The 16,756-nt window shown below is 34.6% G+C and overlaps 1 protein-coding gene across 2 annotated transcripts; it reads left to right on the top strand.

Moving 5' to 3' along the window:
- The first annotated feature begins 664 nt into the window (after positions 1-664).
- On the top strand, positions 665-14,153 carry LOC134695837 (uncharacterized). Of its 2 annotated transcripts, none has more exons than XM_063557269.1 (6): positions 665-854; positions 5,193-5,273; positions 7,596-7,695; positions 9,085-9,209; positions 10,200-10,355; positions 10,582-14,153. In XM_063557269.1, exons 2-6 carry the CDS (start codon positions 5,198-5,200, stop codon positions 11,097-11,099), a joined length of 975 nt encoding a protein of 324 aa, XP_063413339.1. In that variant the 5' UTR covers positions 665-854; positions 5,193-5,197; the 3' UTR covers positions 11,100-14,153. The 2 variants fall into 2 exon arrangements, with proteins under 2 accessions (XP_063413339.1, XP_063413340.1); XM_063557270.1 differs by lacking the exon at positions 665-854 and adding an exon at positions 4,254-4,409.
- The last annotated feature ends 2,603 nt before the right edge of the window (positions 14,154-16,756 follow it).

The raw sequence follows: 16,756 nt of genomic DNA, 5'->3' as shown, positions 1-16,756 counted from the left end.
AGTGGATAGTTGTCTCATTGGCAATCATACCACATCTTTCTTTTTTATATACCGTATAGTCGACAATCAAAGGCTTATACTTGAAAAATATTGACAAAAATGAGATAACTTATATGACAAACATGAATCGACGACAGAATTTGCTTATAAAAGCCCAATTTTCAAAAGAGCGAAATCATTTAGAATTGGCACACGGAAACTACTGACAAGTCTCAAGACTTGAACAATTACATGAACATTTGATTTAGTGGCGATGGCACCATAAATATCTTTATTTACATCTAATTCATCCAGTAATGGTCGGACCAATCGCGTATGGCGGACCATATGAGTATACGCATATGGTCATGATAATACGGGTATGGTGCAAATACTCATATGGTACGGAACATATAAATAAAACGAATTGCCAAAAATACCATACATCATCTTCAACCATCATCAATACTTTTACTTATTAATGTGTAAAAACTTTTTTATTTTTCAATGTTTGTAAGTAAGCATTCAACGTGTTAATTTCTTAAGTTATGATTTTTCACATGGTGGAAAAAACTTGAACGATATTTACTTTATATAGACAGTTTTATTTATTGGACAAAACTCCCCGAAGCGTGCCTCTGTGTTTAAATATTTTAAAATTGTATAAAAACCTTTTAATGCCACTATTCACCCGTGAAGAAATTTGATCTTTAAAATTCTCTCCATACAAACATTTATGTCGGGATGATGTCATGGCTTTTTATTAATTATGTCAGTTGACAATATTATGTGCATGTGATTGTTTATTTATTCGTTGCTACGACCAAAAGATGATTACGATGGAGATCAATATATAGGAAATAAAGATGGTTCAGGTAAGTTGTACAGGTGAATCACATCCGGTTAGTTATTAAATTTGACAATCATTATTCTTAACAAATAAAATGTTTAAACTCGCAAACTAGAAAATGAATGAATAAGAACTTCCGCATTCTACTTGGAGGTCGGTACATTGTAAGTCGCAAAAAACTAAAAAGTAGGTCAAACATAAAGGTCGTATTATTTCAATATCAATTATTGGTCTACAACTATTGCATGTATGTCAAGACGTGAACAGTGTCCGTAGTTTTTTTCTTCAAATTATCAACGTTTCTACTTTGAGAATTGAGTGTTAATGGCTGTATTTGGGTAGCTGTGACGTTTTGACTATTCGTCACACACTTTTTTCCTCACATCTCCTTTTATTCTTATGATATCTTTAAAACTTTTATTTTATATCACTGTTATGACACATGACGATTCATAGTTCGACATATTTACATGTCACATGACGATTCATAGTTCGACATATTTGTCTGTCACATTACGATTCATAGTTCGACATATTTACCTGTCACATGACGATTCATAGTCCGACATATTTACCTGACACATGACGATTCATAGTTCGACATATTTACCTGTCACATGACGATTCATAGTTCGACATATTTACCTGTCACATGACGATTCATTGTCCGACATATTTACCTGTCATATGACGATTCATTGTCCGACATATTGACCTGACACTGCCAAATCATTATTACGACTGTTCGCCGATGTCTGCCTACTGAACTTTTCATAAGAGGGGGAGGGGACGGTCACCTACCTAAAAAAGGGGAAAAGGGCTCCAGTCATGCTTCAGTGTTGAAGTGATTCCCTATAAAATGCACCAAATTTTTTCCAACGAAAGGGGTGAGGCGGGCCCCTTGGACCCCTCCCTGGATCCGCCTATGGCAAGAAGACCTATCATACAAAAAAGATTGGACAAACATACCATGGATTTAACTAAAGATAATGCTACATTCTACACATCAAAAACAAAAACAAAAGTCAGAGATTTTACACACTAAACAGCCACATACTCCAACAAGTCCAGAACAACCCATACCTAGGAGTGCAGATATCAGCAGATCTAGATCTAAATGCATATTACAAATGTAGAAAAAAGACAAACTCAATCCTAGTACATGTATACTCAACAGAAGGAACTTACGGTACTCACTACTATCCACAAGAATACAAGTAAACTGTATGGGTCCCCTACAGTAAAGCAGATTCAAACAAACAGGAAAGAATACAGAGGCAATCAGCTCGTTTAATTCATTACAGGTGACTACAAAACAACTTTAAGAGAATATTACCGCATAACAAATATGCTTACCAAATAAGAACTCAAAGAATTACAACACCGACGCACAAGCTAAACACTAACATTTTGGTACAAGGTGGTTTGGGAACTAGTTCCTGCTATTGATCTAGACGAATTCTTAAAATCACCAACTTGTTCCTGCTATTGATCTTTACGATTTCTTAAAATCACCAACTTGTACCTGCTATTGATCTAGACGACTTCTTAAAATCACCAACTGGTTCCTGGTATTGATCTAGACGACTTCTTAAAATCACCAACTGGTTCCTGCTATTGATCTATACGATTTCTTAAAATCACCAACTGGTTCCCGCTATTCATCTATACGATTTCTTAAAATCACCAACTGGTTCCTGCTATTGATCTAGACGACTTCTTAAAATCACCAACTGGTTCCTGCTATTGATCTAGACGATTTCTTAAAATAACCAACTATTTCCTGCTATTGCTCTTGACGACTTCTTAAAATCACCAACTGGTTCCTGCTATTGATCTAGACGACTTCTTAAAATCAGTTCTGCTTTTGATCTAGACGAGTTCTTAAAATCACCAACTTGTTCCTGCTATTGATCTAGACGATTTCTTAAAATCACAATCTGGTTCCTGCTATTGATCTAGACAACTTCTTAAAATCACAAACTGGTTCCTGCTATTGATATAGACAACTTCTTAAAATCACCAACGGGTTCCTGCTATTGATCTAGACGATTTCTTAAAATAACCAACTGGTTTCTGCTATTGATCTAGACGACTTCTTATTAATAAAATCACCAACTGGTTCCTGCTATTGATCTAGACGACTTCTTAAAATCAGTTCAAGACAAGAAGAAAAATCGAGAAGACAGACACCAAATAAATCTATCAGGAAATGAGAAACTTGAATCGCACAAAAACAAAATAACCATATAGTAATATATCCACCATTGGCATGCCAATATATAACATCTATTGACGTGAGCTTCCTTTCCTTTCTTTTTAAATTTTACATTTTATTTTTCCAATTTAAGTGTTTTTATTCATTAAAAAGGGGCGTTTTCCCAGTTTGTAAACAATAATTCAGACTGCTCTCACCAACTTGCAGGCAATTTTTGTGAATTTCTAATATCTATTGACATGAGCTCCTTTTCGGTTTTTATAAACTCAAGATTTTACTTTTCCAGCTTACATTATTTTATTCATAAAAAGGGGGAGTTTTGAGGGATAGTGGGTGGTGGGGATTTTCCAATTTTTGGACATTTACTCAAAAAGGTTTTCAGCAGTTCTGATGAAACTTTGGTGATTATTATTTATATCTATTGATGTAAGCTCCCTTTATAATTTTATAAATTTTAGATTTTACATTTCCGAGTTATGGGGTTTTATTCATTAAAAAAAGGGGGGTCCAGTTTTTGGAGAGTAACCCAAAAATGCTTTCAGCAATTTCAATTCTTATGAAATTTTGGTGAACTGTTTATATCTATTGATGTACATTGTAAGCTCCCTTTTTATTTTCATAATATTCCAGTCAAACTAAGATTTAACCTCAAACTAAGATTTAACCTCAAACTAGGGTTTAAGTTCTAATCTATAGCATTGTGCCCATTATATACATAGAAAAAAGTCATAAGTTTGTATTTAACTAAATTATATAATCTGCGATTTTTTTTTAGTCTTCCTGAAGTAAGATTTATGGGACTTTTTTCTGTGTATATTTGAGGTATAATGCTAAAGATGAACACTTAAAAATCTTCTGTTGCGGGTTAGGGTCAAAATCATGAGAGATAATTGACAGGACTATCAAACATGTCAAATATGACTTTATTCTTTGAAAATGTGACGGACGTATCATGTGCTCATGACGCAGCTGTTCGTTTATTTTACCAAGTGTGGATATTTGGTAAAAATTTAAACATATCAGTATTAAGTTAAGTGAAGGTCGAGTGTTTACGGTCTGGCACGACTGTAATAATTTAGAACGACTGGCAATATCAAATATTAAATTATATATATATAGATTATTCTGTCACGATATTTGTTAATCCAACCTTATATACCCTTCATAGATTTAAAGCCCAATTTGTAAACTCTTTGTTGGATATATCTCCGATAAATATAAAATGTCTCGGTACTTGTTTAAGTAGTGTATATATACATGTTATTTACGTAGTGTATATATAAATCTATATGTGTGTATTTAAAACAAAAGTAAATTTTATCCTCGACTTATAGAGACAAGCATTAGGGACAAGTCACAATGGTAAGAAATTAATGATACAGTCTTATATGAAATAAAACTATTTGAACGGATCTTGTGTCTTAGCGACAGGGCTGTCGACTCGTTTTGATGGACAGCTACGTACAAATGGATGGACAATTTTGTTAATTGACGAACATCACTTATCTAATGTAAATATAGAAGAAATAAGATCCTCATACTCTTCCTTTAGTTATACAATGTACCTATACATTGGCAATGTGTAAACCTGCATGCCTCGTCAAATTGGAAATGGAGAAACTTATGTCAAAATGAGCATTCATTATATCGGACAGCATTCTTTATATCGGATGTAGCATTCGTTATATCGGACAACATTCGTTATTTCGGACAGCATTCGTAAGATCGGACATCATTCGAAAGATCGATAAAAATGATTAAGATCGGCCAGCATTCCTATAATTGGCCAGCATGCCTAAAATCAGACAGTATTTCTGAAATCGGCTAGCATTCTTATGACCGGCAAGTATTTCAATGATCGGTCAGTATTCCTTTAATCGGCCAGTATTTCTAAAATCAGACAGTATTTCTAAAATCGGCTAACTTATGACCGGCAAGTATTTCAACAATCGGTCAGTATTTCTCATGATCTACCAGTTTTCCTTTGATCGGAAAGTTTTTCTTAATGTAGTTTAGCAGTTGCTATATCTAGTTCTATAACAGCTAATGCATATAGTTACTTTATGCAAGTAAACATGCTGTTCTCCCAAACAAGTTAGTTTAATTACAGTTTACAGTTTACATAACGACTTTTAATTGTTACAGATGGTATGGCAAAAGATGGATACTACATAAAGAGGATTGTTCTCGTCACTTTGATTATATTTTCTGTTTTTACTTTACAAGGTGAGTGCTCTTATCTTACCTCCTATACATTTCTATGGATATGATTGGTTAAACGCAACTGAGATGGTGTACATTATGGCATATAGGGTAAGTAGGTAAGCGGGGCTTATTTCAATACACGGTTAGCAGTGGTATTACGTCCCTTTATAATAACAAAACGTTACTGAAAAAAAATCTTTAAGGTTTCAACAGACGGTGAAAAATTGAAATAAATACATAAAACACATTTAATGTTAACAAGTTGACATTTGTTTTTGAATGATCAATGGGAGTATAGTTTCTTTATGCATACAGTATTGGAGACTTGTTCACTATGATAGGCCACTAGTCTATGGTCACATGCTATGATAGTCGGTAAGATAAATTCGTTCTCACCCCATATGGAATTTACTGAATCAATATATACCGCATTAGGTCACTAGCACACAATGTAACTAATAATACCAATAGATCTACATCGAACAAGAAAAATGTTAGTTTAAATAAAAGAAAATTATGTGGAATATTCCTTCAGAAATCTACTAAATAAAGATTATAATAGTCTAAATTGTTCGTAAAACTAGGTTTTAGTCGCTTTCGGTACTTTGATATCAGTTCTTTCTGTCACTTGTTTATAAGTCACTATGGGTACACAGAGATTATTATCATTGTGGTATAGATGGGTAGAAAGAATATGATGAATTCACCCTTGTCATATCACCACGATCACACGAAGAAGAAAAAACAACAACAAAAAACATACTTTGACCACGCTTCAAAGTCTTTCACGCTATTGTAGAACATATATGTAGGACTCAAATCTATGGTGGGTTCCAAATCTATGGCAGATTCCTAATCTATGGTAAATGTGACGTCATGCCATCCCAAATCTATGGCAAGTTTTGTAATTTCCTAATCTATGGCGGATTTATGTTGTTTCCAAATTGATGGCAAGTTTTGTGCAAATGAAAAACAATGCAGTACATTGTTTACCAATGACTTGTCATAATTAAGCAAGTGGAAAAAATACGACAACGGGAGCATGCCTATAAATATTTGTGAAATAAACATTTCATAATGGTCAACCAAAAAAAAATCATAAATGATAAAAGCAAATGCCTTAATACAGACTTCAAGATTAAAATGATGTGCTCTGTAAAAAATAAACATTCTTTATTATAATCTGTGCATGGTACCTGTTTAACGAATTTATAAAACTATTTTAATCAACACTATATTATCTCTAACACAAAAATCTAATTAATAAATCTGAGAATCGAAATGGAGAATGTATCAAAGAGACAACAACCCGTCCAAAGAGAAGAAAATGGCCCAAGGCCACCAATGTGACAGGAGCAAAAATTGCGGCGGGGTTAAACATGTTTTGTGAGATCTCAACCTTAAACTTGGTAAGGTATATAGCTTAGGAGATCGTTGAGACAAATTTTCGTGAAACTTTGCAAAATGAATATAGAAAGATAGTGGTCAATGTATAAAAAATAACAACGGTTATTTGCATTGCCATGGTTACCAAACAATTAATTTTAAATAATTATACAGTAGAATATTAGTTACATAGAGTGCTAGTGACCTTATACGATATATATGGTATTAGGTCACTAGCACACTAAGTAACGGATTTGATCTTACCGACTATCTTAACATGTGGTAGTTACACTAGTGGCCTATGAAAATGATCAACTCTTCAATACCGTTAGTTTTAAGAACCTACTTCCATTGGTCTGTACAATAACAAATGCCAGCAATAACAACTTGTTAGCTTTTAAGGTTCATTCATTAATTTCAATCGTTTATCATCATGATTGCATTGTCTATTGAAATCTTTTTTCCTCAACACCGAGTTGTTTTTATAAAGGGACGTAACACAACTACTAATTGTGTATTGAAATAGGGCCCGCCTTCCTACTAACCTAATATTGAATATATTCGGTCTCCACGCGGTTGCGTTTAACCAATACTTTAAATTCATTTATTTGACAGAGTTTAGCTTTTTTTTGCCAAAATATAAGATATGTGATATCTGAAATAAAGTTATGTTAATCCTCCTTTTAATGTACATTAAATTTCATTGTACGTCTAGTACTCATCATAAACTCACCATAGACTCTTAATTTTACACTTACGTCAGACCCGCGTTTCGTCCACAAAAGACTTATCAGTGACGCTTCATAATATATGTTTTCAACAGGATAAAAATCCTTGTATTTAATTTCATGTCACTCATAATACTTGTATTCAACTGGATTTTAAACCTGTTAATACACTAGGTTTTATATTTTGTATGCTCATGTCATGTGATGTATTATTTTCTTTACTTTATAGCTATGTGTTGGAAAAAACAGAAGTGTGAATATTATATAGCCAAACCTTATGCCTCAAGTTTTACATTACCACAAGTACATGGGAGTACTTTATATCCAAAGTAAGTTATGACAAATGATGGTGTTTATATAATGGTTTAAAAACACAGCTTTACTAAACGTAGATCAAGGTCCTAATTTTACTAAATTATAATACTAGTAGCTTGTAAAACATATTTATTAAATTTCACTGTAGCTTTTGTGGACTGGTACATAGTTGCTAAATAAATAAACGACAGCATTATTGAATGTTAACGGACATTAATATTCATGTGTGACTACAAGTCGTGTGAGAGCTGTGGAATTACAGAGCCGACACTACAAGTCGTGTGAAAGCTGTGGAATTACAGAGCCGACACTACAAGTCGTGTGAGAGCTGTGGAATAACAGAGCTGACACTACAAGTCGTGTGACGGCTGTTGAATTACAGAGCCGACACTACAAGTCGTGTGAGAGCTGTGGAATTACAGAGCCGGAATTACAGAGCCGACACTACAAGTCGTGTGAAAGCTGTGAAATTACAGAGCCGACACTACAAGTCGTGTGAGAGCTGTGGAATAACAGAGCCGACACTACAAGTCGTGTGAGGGCTGTTGAATTACAGAGCCGACACTACAAAACGTGTGAGAGCTGTGGAATTACAGAGCCGGAATTACAGAGCCGACACTACAAGTCGTGTGAAAGCTGTGGAATTACAGAGCCGACACTACAAGTCGTATGAGAGCTGTGGAATAACAGAGCCGACACTACAAGTCGTGTGAGAGCTGTGGAATTACAGAACCGACACTACAAGTCGTATGAGAGCTGTGGAATTAGTCTTGAGAGAGCTGTGGAATTACAGAGCCGACACCACAAGTCGTATGAGAGCTGTGGAATTACAGAGCCGACAGTACAAGTCGTGTTAGAGCTGTGGAATTAGTCTTGAGAGAGCTGTGGAATTACAGAGCCGACACCACAAGTCGTATGAGAGCTGTGGAATTAGTATTGAGAGAGCTGTGGAATTACAGAGCCGACAGTACAAGTAGGTGTTAGAGCTGTGAAATTACAGAGCCGACACTACAAGTCGTCTGAGAGCTGTGGAATTACAGAGCCGACACTACAAGCCGTGAGAGAGATATGTAATTGCAGAGCCGACACTACAAGTTGTGTGAGAGCTGTGGAATAACAGAGCCGACACAACAAGTCGTGTGAGAGCTGTGGAATTACAGAGCCGACACTACAAGTCGCGCGAGAGCTGTGGAATTACAAAGCCGACACTACAAGTCGTGTGAGACACTTAAATCTTGAATTGTCTCCCTTTTCTGCTTTTTTATTGGTTTAACGACTGTGATGCGGATTGGTTAAACGTTTATGGATTTTCTGCTTTTTTTTTATTTTAACGACTGTGATACGGATTGCCAAAAACGTTTATGGATTTTAGATTTATAGTGTGTTTTTTTAATTTATTTTAGGGACTTTTTTCATTGTTGGCAGATACGAGCTGATAAACCAAAAAACGAAGTGAAGATTTGCTTTGAAAGTTTTATGTTGGAACCTCATCATGATTGTGACCACGACAACCTTATAATATACGACGGTGGGTATACTATAACGAAAAACTTGTGATATACAACGGTGGGTATACTATAACGACAAACTTGTGATATACGACGGTGGGTATGCTATAACGACAAACTTGTGATATACGTCGGTGTGTATACTATAACGACAAACTTGTGATATACGACGGTGGGTATACTATAACGACAACCTTGTGATATACGACGGTGTGTATACTATAACGACAACCTTAAGATATACGACGGTGTGTATACTACAACGACAACCTTATGATATACGACGGTGTGTATACTATAACGACAAACTTATGATATACGACGGTGTGTATACTACAACGACAAACTTATGATATACGACGGTGTGTATACTATAACGACAAACTTGTGATATACGACGGTGTGTATACTACAACGACAAACTTGTGATATACGTCGGTGTGTATACTATAACGACAAACTTGTGATATACGACGGAGGGTATACTATAACGACAAACTTATGATATACGACGGTGTGTATACTATAACGACAACCTTATGATATACGACGGTGTGTATACTACAACGACAAACTTATGATATACGACGGTGTGTATACTATAACGACAAACTTGTGATATACGTCGGTGTGTATACTATAACGACAAACTTATGATATACGACGGTGGGTATACTATAACGACAAACTTGTGATATACGACGGAGTATACTATAACGACAAACTTGTGATATACGCGTACGACGGTGGGTATACTATAACGACAACCTTATGATATACGACGGTGGGTATACTATAACGACAAACTTGTGATATACGACGGTGGGTATACTATAACGACAAACTTGTGATATACGACGGTGTGTATACTATAACGACAACCTTATGATATACGACGGTGGTTATACTATAACGACAAACTTGTGATATACGACGGTGGGTATACTATAAAGACAAACTTGTGATATCATCAGTCACGATGGTGTATATAGATTTGTTTTATGTTTTAGGTGAGGACGATACAAGCAGACAAATCGGTAAATACTGTGGATCTACAGCTCCAAGCGATATCATTAGTCACGATGGTGTCTTATATTTTGAATTTTACTCTGACAACTACGTAGAATATGAAGGCTTCACATTTACATTCGTATCAGGAGAAAAAGGTTAGTGTTTTTGATGGAGGATATTGATATTTGGGGGTGGGGGAGAGATGTTAAAAACGAAAATCTTGACTTAGTTTCTGACGTAGAAACATGACTAGCGGAAAGGGAAAATAATTTTTATATAATATCCGCATAAATGTTTTCGTTTGGTTAAATTGTTTATATGTTCTGATAAACGTTCGGCGCCCATTTTGTTTGACATGTGATATTTCTCTTATATTTATAGATGATTTACGCGAGGCATGTGATAAGAAATACAAGGAAGACGAAGAAGATGATAAAAACAAAAAGCATTCTCTGACAACAAAAATCGTTGGTGGAATAATAGGGGCGTTAGTTTTGCTTACCGGAAGTGTTGTGCTTATTTGTTTGTGTGTGTCTTCCAGACGATGTTCTTGTCGACCGGGAAGTGGAACTATCAACCCAGATGCAAATTCAGAAGAAGGAAGACGTCAAATTGCGAGGCGGCGTCGAAATGTGATTCGAACAGACAGAGTAAGCCATGGGGAATGTCTACCAAATCCAGAAACAGAAACCACGGATACCGATATCCCGTTAAGCATTATCTTACCGATATACTCTGGACCCACAGAACCACCGCCATATAACGGACATGATGTCATTGAGAGACTACCGTCTTCCCCGCCACCACCGTATTCACCGAATGATCCTAACCCGCTGATTGTTAGTTTATGTGATATTAATATGCCTTGTGTTCCTGACAATACATCTGTGAGGTATTAATGATTATATGTGTGTGTGTGTGTGGGAGGGGGAGGGGGTTGTAATTATTATTATTGGTAAGTTATAAGAATGTTAGTTGTTTTAAGTTATTTACTTCGTATTTCGTATTTTTCTTCCATCCTAAAGGTAGCAACAGCGTCAACTGTTTTAATATAAGTGTAGGTAGTTATACAATGATATATTTATAAACAGAGCCAGAAAATAGCTCACGTAACTAACTAAGGAGCAATGCTTATATTGGTGTTCCTCGTCCCAAAGTCACATTTAGCCTTTTGACACGATGAGCACTACTAGTTTTGGAGAGCCCAAAGCAAAAATATCACATTGCTACTACTTGTTGGAGAGCCCATAGCAATGTTTAAGCGGATTTCACCCCTTGTTCCATTGTTTATTACAAATGTCCGATATTCACGTTAAGGTCACTCCAAATTGATTTAATCAGTGTATTTCAGATTTGCTTGCTGAAATGTTCATCTTAGATCAAAGTCAGAAGAACAAGTATTCAAATTCCTAGTAGTCTATCATAAATAATGTCTATCATGATCATTTATAAGGAAAATGTATGTCTATCCCAAATGACCCTTTAGAGAGAAAATGAATGTCTATCCCAAATGACCCTTTAGAGAGAAAATGAATGTGTGAATGTGATACTGAAATAATATTTATGTTGACAATTATAGTAAGTGTTTGAATACATGTGGAACCTTAATATGTTATTTTATTATGTTATTAACACGAAGTATATATACGTAATTTGGATGCTTTTCGTATTTTTATGAAATTGTACATACATGTATACTAAATATTTAAAATAAGGAGATTTGGATGTGATGGTTAATAGATACATGTATATACATATATAGGGGGTCTTATTGGGGGGTTCCGTCTCGGATCCCGCTTACTGTTTTGTCAGATTCCCGTATCCCGCTTACACTATGAACGTAAGCAATTCTCATTTGTTTGGGTCATTTCCCGGGTCCAGCTAGACCGCACTTCACGTTTCCACGACACAATAATTTGACTTTCACGTGTCACGCTTACAAAAAATCGGCAATCCCGCATCACGCTTAGACCCCATATGAGACCCACTATATAGACAGGTGGAAATTATATTCTCTAAAAACTAAATACAAGTTTACAGAGAAACATACAATATTCTATATTAAATACAAATACAATAGTTGAGGTAAATAAATGGAGATAAATGTCCAACAATCCATGTATGCATTTAGAAATCCTTGAACTGCATTTGCGAATAGCAAAAATAATATGATATATATAATTTATATATGTTGTGTACAAGTTGTAATGTTGTACAAATTATAATTTGTACAGAAAGAATTTTTGTACATTTTATCAGTGTTTTTTTACCTGCTGAATAAAAATGGATGATGCAAGCACACATTGTTTTGCTTCGCATATTTCTGTCAATTTTTCACAACTTCATGATACAGTCTAATACTGAGCATTGATACAAAAACATTATAAGACCTCACAAAGATTTTGTAAAGATATGAATATGGTATAAGGAAAAAAATAAAATTAGAATTTAAACCATTCAGGTACCCTCATTTCCAGTTTGAAGGCAATGAGAATAGCACTAGATGTTAGGTTCAAGTATATTTTTTTGAATTTAAAACATTACACTGGTACATTTTATAAGTTAAACCTGTATCACCTGTTGCAAGATGGTAGGTGTCAAAAAAACTTGAACAAAACCCTGTACAAATTATAATTTGTACAAACTTACATCTTGTACACAACATATATATACTTTCAGAAATGCAATCAATCAAAACATTTATGAATGAACATAAAATATATTAAAAGCAATAAACGAAATGCTTTTTTTTCTTTTCATTTTAAAGCCTTTATTAAGAACTGTAGGTTGCCTGCTAAAGCCTAGATACGTGAACATCGCCTAAATCTATAAAAATCAGCATACAGTTGTTTTTGAAATTTAATTTGTCAAACATTTTATTTTGATTTTGAGTTTTGAAATGGACAATCTTTGATTATGTACATATTATTTTGTTTATACACTGCTACATGTGTAGCCAGTGTTCTTTTGAAGGAACAATATCTGATTATGTTATTCTGTTAAAACACTGCTACATGTTTAGCCAGTGTTCTTAAAAATAAACGATCTTTGATAATGTTTCTTGTTAATACACTGCTACATGTGTAGCCAGTGATATTTTAAATGAACAATCTTTGATAATGGTATTTTGTTAATCCATTGCTACGTGTGTAGCCAGTGTTATTTTAAATGAACAATCTTTGATAATGGTATTTTGTTAATACATTGCTACGTGTGTAGCCAGTGTTATTTTAAATGAACAATCTTTGATAATGGTATTTTGTTAATCCACTGCTACATGTGTAGCCAGTGTTATTTTAAATGAACAATCTTTGATAATGGTATTTTGTTAATACATTGCTACGTGTGTAGCCAGTGTTATTTTAAATGAACAATCTTTGATAATGGTATTTTGTTAATACACTGCTTCATGTGTAGCCAGTGTTCTTTTAAAAGAACAATCTCTGATGATGGTATTTTGTTAATACATTGCTACATGTGTAGCCAGTGTTTTTTTAAATGAACAATCTTTGATAATGGTATTTTGTTAATCCACTGCTACGTGTGTAGCCAGTGTTCTTTTAAATGAACAATCTTTGATAATGTTTCTTGTTAATCCACTGCTACACGTGTAGCCAGTGTTATTTTAAATGAATAATCTTTGATAATGGTATTTTGTTTATACATAATTGCTACATGTGTAGCCAGTGTTATTTTAAATGAACAATCTTTTATAATGGTATTTTGTTAATACATTGCTACGTGTGTAGCCAGTGTTCTTTTAAATGAACAATCTTTGATAATGGTATTTTGTTAATCCACTGCTACATGTGTAGCCAGTGTTCTTTTAAATGAACGATCTTTGATAATGGTATTTTGTTGATACGCTGCTGGTCAGTGTTCTGTTAAATCGCTATATAGTAATTGTTATAGCTGACAAATGTATCTTTTATAAAGAATTCATATAAAATCGATTTTGTGTTTTATTTATAACAGTTTGAGTGACATTCAGTTGTAGACTTGCTGGCTCATGAATTGACTATAGGCTCATGAATTGACTTCATTTCCTATTGTTAATTATCCATTTTTAGATGGTGACGTTCCCTTGTCACCATCTTATGGTGTTTATATATCTCAACTTGTACGATTCGCTCGTGTATGTAACAACGTATTAGATTTTAGCGAGAGAAATTTATGTATTACTGAAAAATTATTACACCAGGGTTTTCGATATCACAAACTGGTTAAAACATTTACTAAATTTTATCACCGGTATAAGGAAGTAATTCGTAAATATAACTCAACATGCAGACATCTTATACGTTCAGGTATTTCACATCCAATTTTTTATGGAAATATTCTTTATAAAGCACAGAAATGTCAGTTTTCTCCTCAGAAACTAACAAAACCTTTAAATAGACTTATTAAAAAGGGATATAGTTACGATACTGTTGCCAGGTCATTAAAGATTGCATATTTTGGTTTTAACATTGATTCACTGATAGGGTCTTTGCATCGGAACTAAACACATTTATTTAAAAAAAAAAACAGTTGTTGGCATGACACAGGTTATGTTCTTCTCATATATTTTATGATAGTATGATACTAAACCCCTAACGGGAGGGATTGTACCTGATATTCATATGATGAAGACATAATCTTTCAATCAGTAATTGAGGTCTGGAGCTGGCATGTCAGTTAACTGCTAGTAGTCTGTTGTTATTTATGTATTATTGTCATTTTATTTATTTTCATTTGTTACATCTTTTGACATCGGACTCGGACTTCTCTTGAACTGAATTTTAATGTGCGTATTGTTATTCTTTTACTTTTCTACATTGGCTAGAGGTATAGGGGGAGGGTTGAGATCTCATAAACATGTTTAACCCCGCCGCAATTTTGCGCCTGTCCCAAGTCAGGAGCCTCTGGCCTTTGTTAGTCTTGTATGATTTTAAATTTTAGTTTCTTGTGTATAATTCGGAGTTTAGTATGACGTCCATTATCACTGTACTTTTATGCATATTTTTAGGGGCCAGCTGAAGGACACCTACGGGTGCGGGAATTCTCGCTATATTGAAGACCCATTGGTTGCCTTCGGCTGTTGTCTGCTCTATGGTCGGGTGGTTGTCGCTTTGACATATTCACCATTTCCTTTCTCAATTTTACTATAGGCTCATGAATTGACTAATAGGCTCATGAATTAACTAATAGGCTCATGAATTGACTATAGGCACATGAATTGACTATAGGCTCATGAATTGACTTTAGGCTCTTGCATTGACTATAGGCTCGTGAATTGACTATAGGCTCGTGAATTGACTATAGGCTCATGAATTGACTACAGGCTCATGAATTGACTATAGGCTCATGAATTGACTATAGGCTCATGAATTGACTATAGGCTCATGAATTGACTAATAGGCTCATGAATTGACTATAGGCTGATGAATTGACTAATAGGCTCATGAATTGACTATAGGCTCATGAATTGACTATAACTATCAAAATTGTTCATTCACAAATGTAAACATTTGTTTAATGGTCGGGTATGCGCCACAAAACTATGAAATCATTTGAAAGATAAGATAAAAATGAATAATCCACCAGAATATTTCCCAGGTTTTGTTCATTTGTCCTTCTGATCTTTCTCTTTGGTAAACGGACCTAGGGATGTAGTCATACCTTGGTTTAAGATTCTTGTATGTTGTTATTGTTGGGGTTAAAAGAATTCGCTGACATATATTTTGAAAAGAAAAAATCAACGTTTTATTGCTTGTTTTCCATGTTCTGATAATATTTTCTATGGTAAGTGCGCGAAGTTATGATGTGCTCATGACAATGTTGTCTGATACCTTATAAAAATAAAACAGCCAATATTTGACTATGAGAGAGAGGTGAAAGATTCCAAATGGACATCAGTGAAAGCCATTAGTCGGAAATAAACTAACAACGCCATGGCAAAAAGAAAGAAAAAAAAACACCGGAAAAATAAAAACAACAGTACACTAAACATAACGTAGAAAGACTGAGCAACATGAACCATATCTTATATTAGACGTTTCAATGGTTTTACACTAGTAAATGTTTGGGGGATATATAGCTTGCTATTTGGTGTGAGCCAAGGCTCCGTGCTGAAGACCGTAAATTGACCTATACTGGTTTACTTTTATAAAATGTGACTTGGATGGAGAGTTGTCTCATTAGCACTCATACCACATCTTCCTATATCAAAATAACGGGGTTGCTCTGGAAGGGTAAGCAGATCCATTTTTTTTTTATGTGGCACATGTTAGTACAAACCCGGTGATAACTAAGTCTTATTTGGAACGTCACATTCGGGGAATACATGACGAGATTGTAGTTACGATAATATGGACATATCCATCGGCAGTCATCAGTTAAACAGATGTTCCATAACGGTCAACCGACACGTGATGGCGTCCGTAAAATATATGAAGGATTATTTAAACTTCACAATTTGGAACTCTTGGTTCAATAGCTTCCTTGTGAGCAGCAACCCTCTGTCAAGTAAATTATGATAGAAAATGCAATCCCTGAAATATCGTATCAGCAGGTA

Source organism: Mytilus trossulus, chromosome 14 (assembly GCF_036588685.1).
Source record: "Mytilus trossulus isolate FHL-02 chromosome 14, PNRI_Mtr1.1.1.hap1, whole genome shotgun sequence".
Taxonomy (NCBI): Eukaryota; Metazoa; Mollusca; class Bivalvia; order Mytilida; family Mytilidae; genus Mytilus; species Mytilus trossulus.
This window is presented reverse-complemented; position numbering and strand designations above follow the sequence as displayed.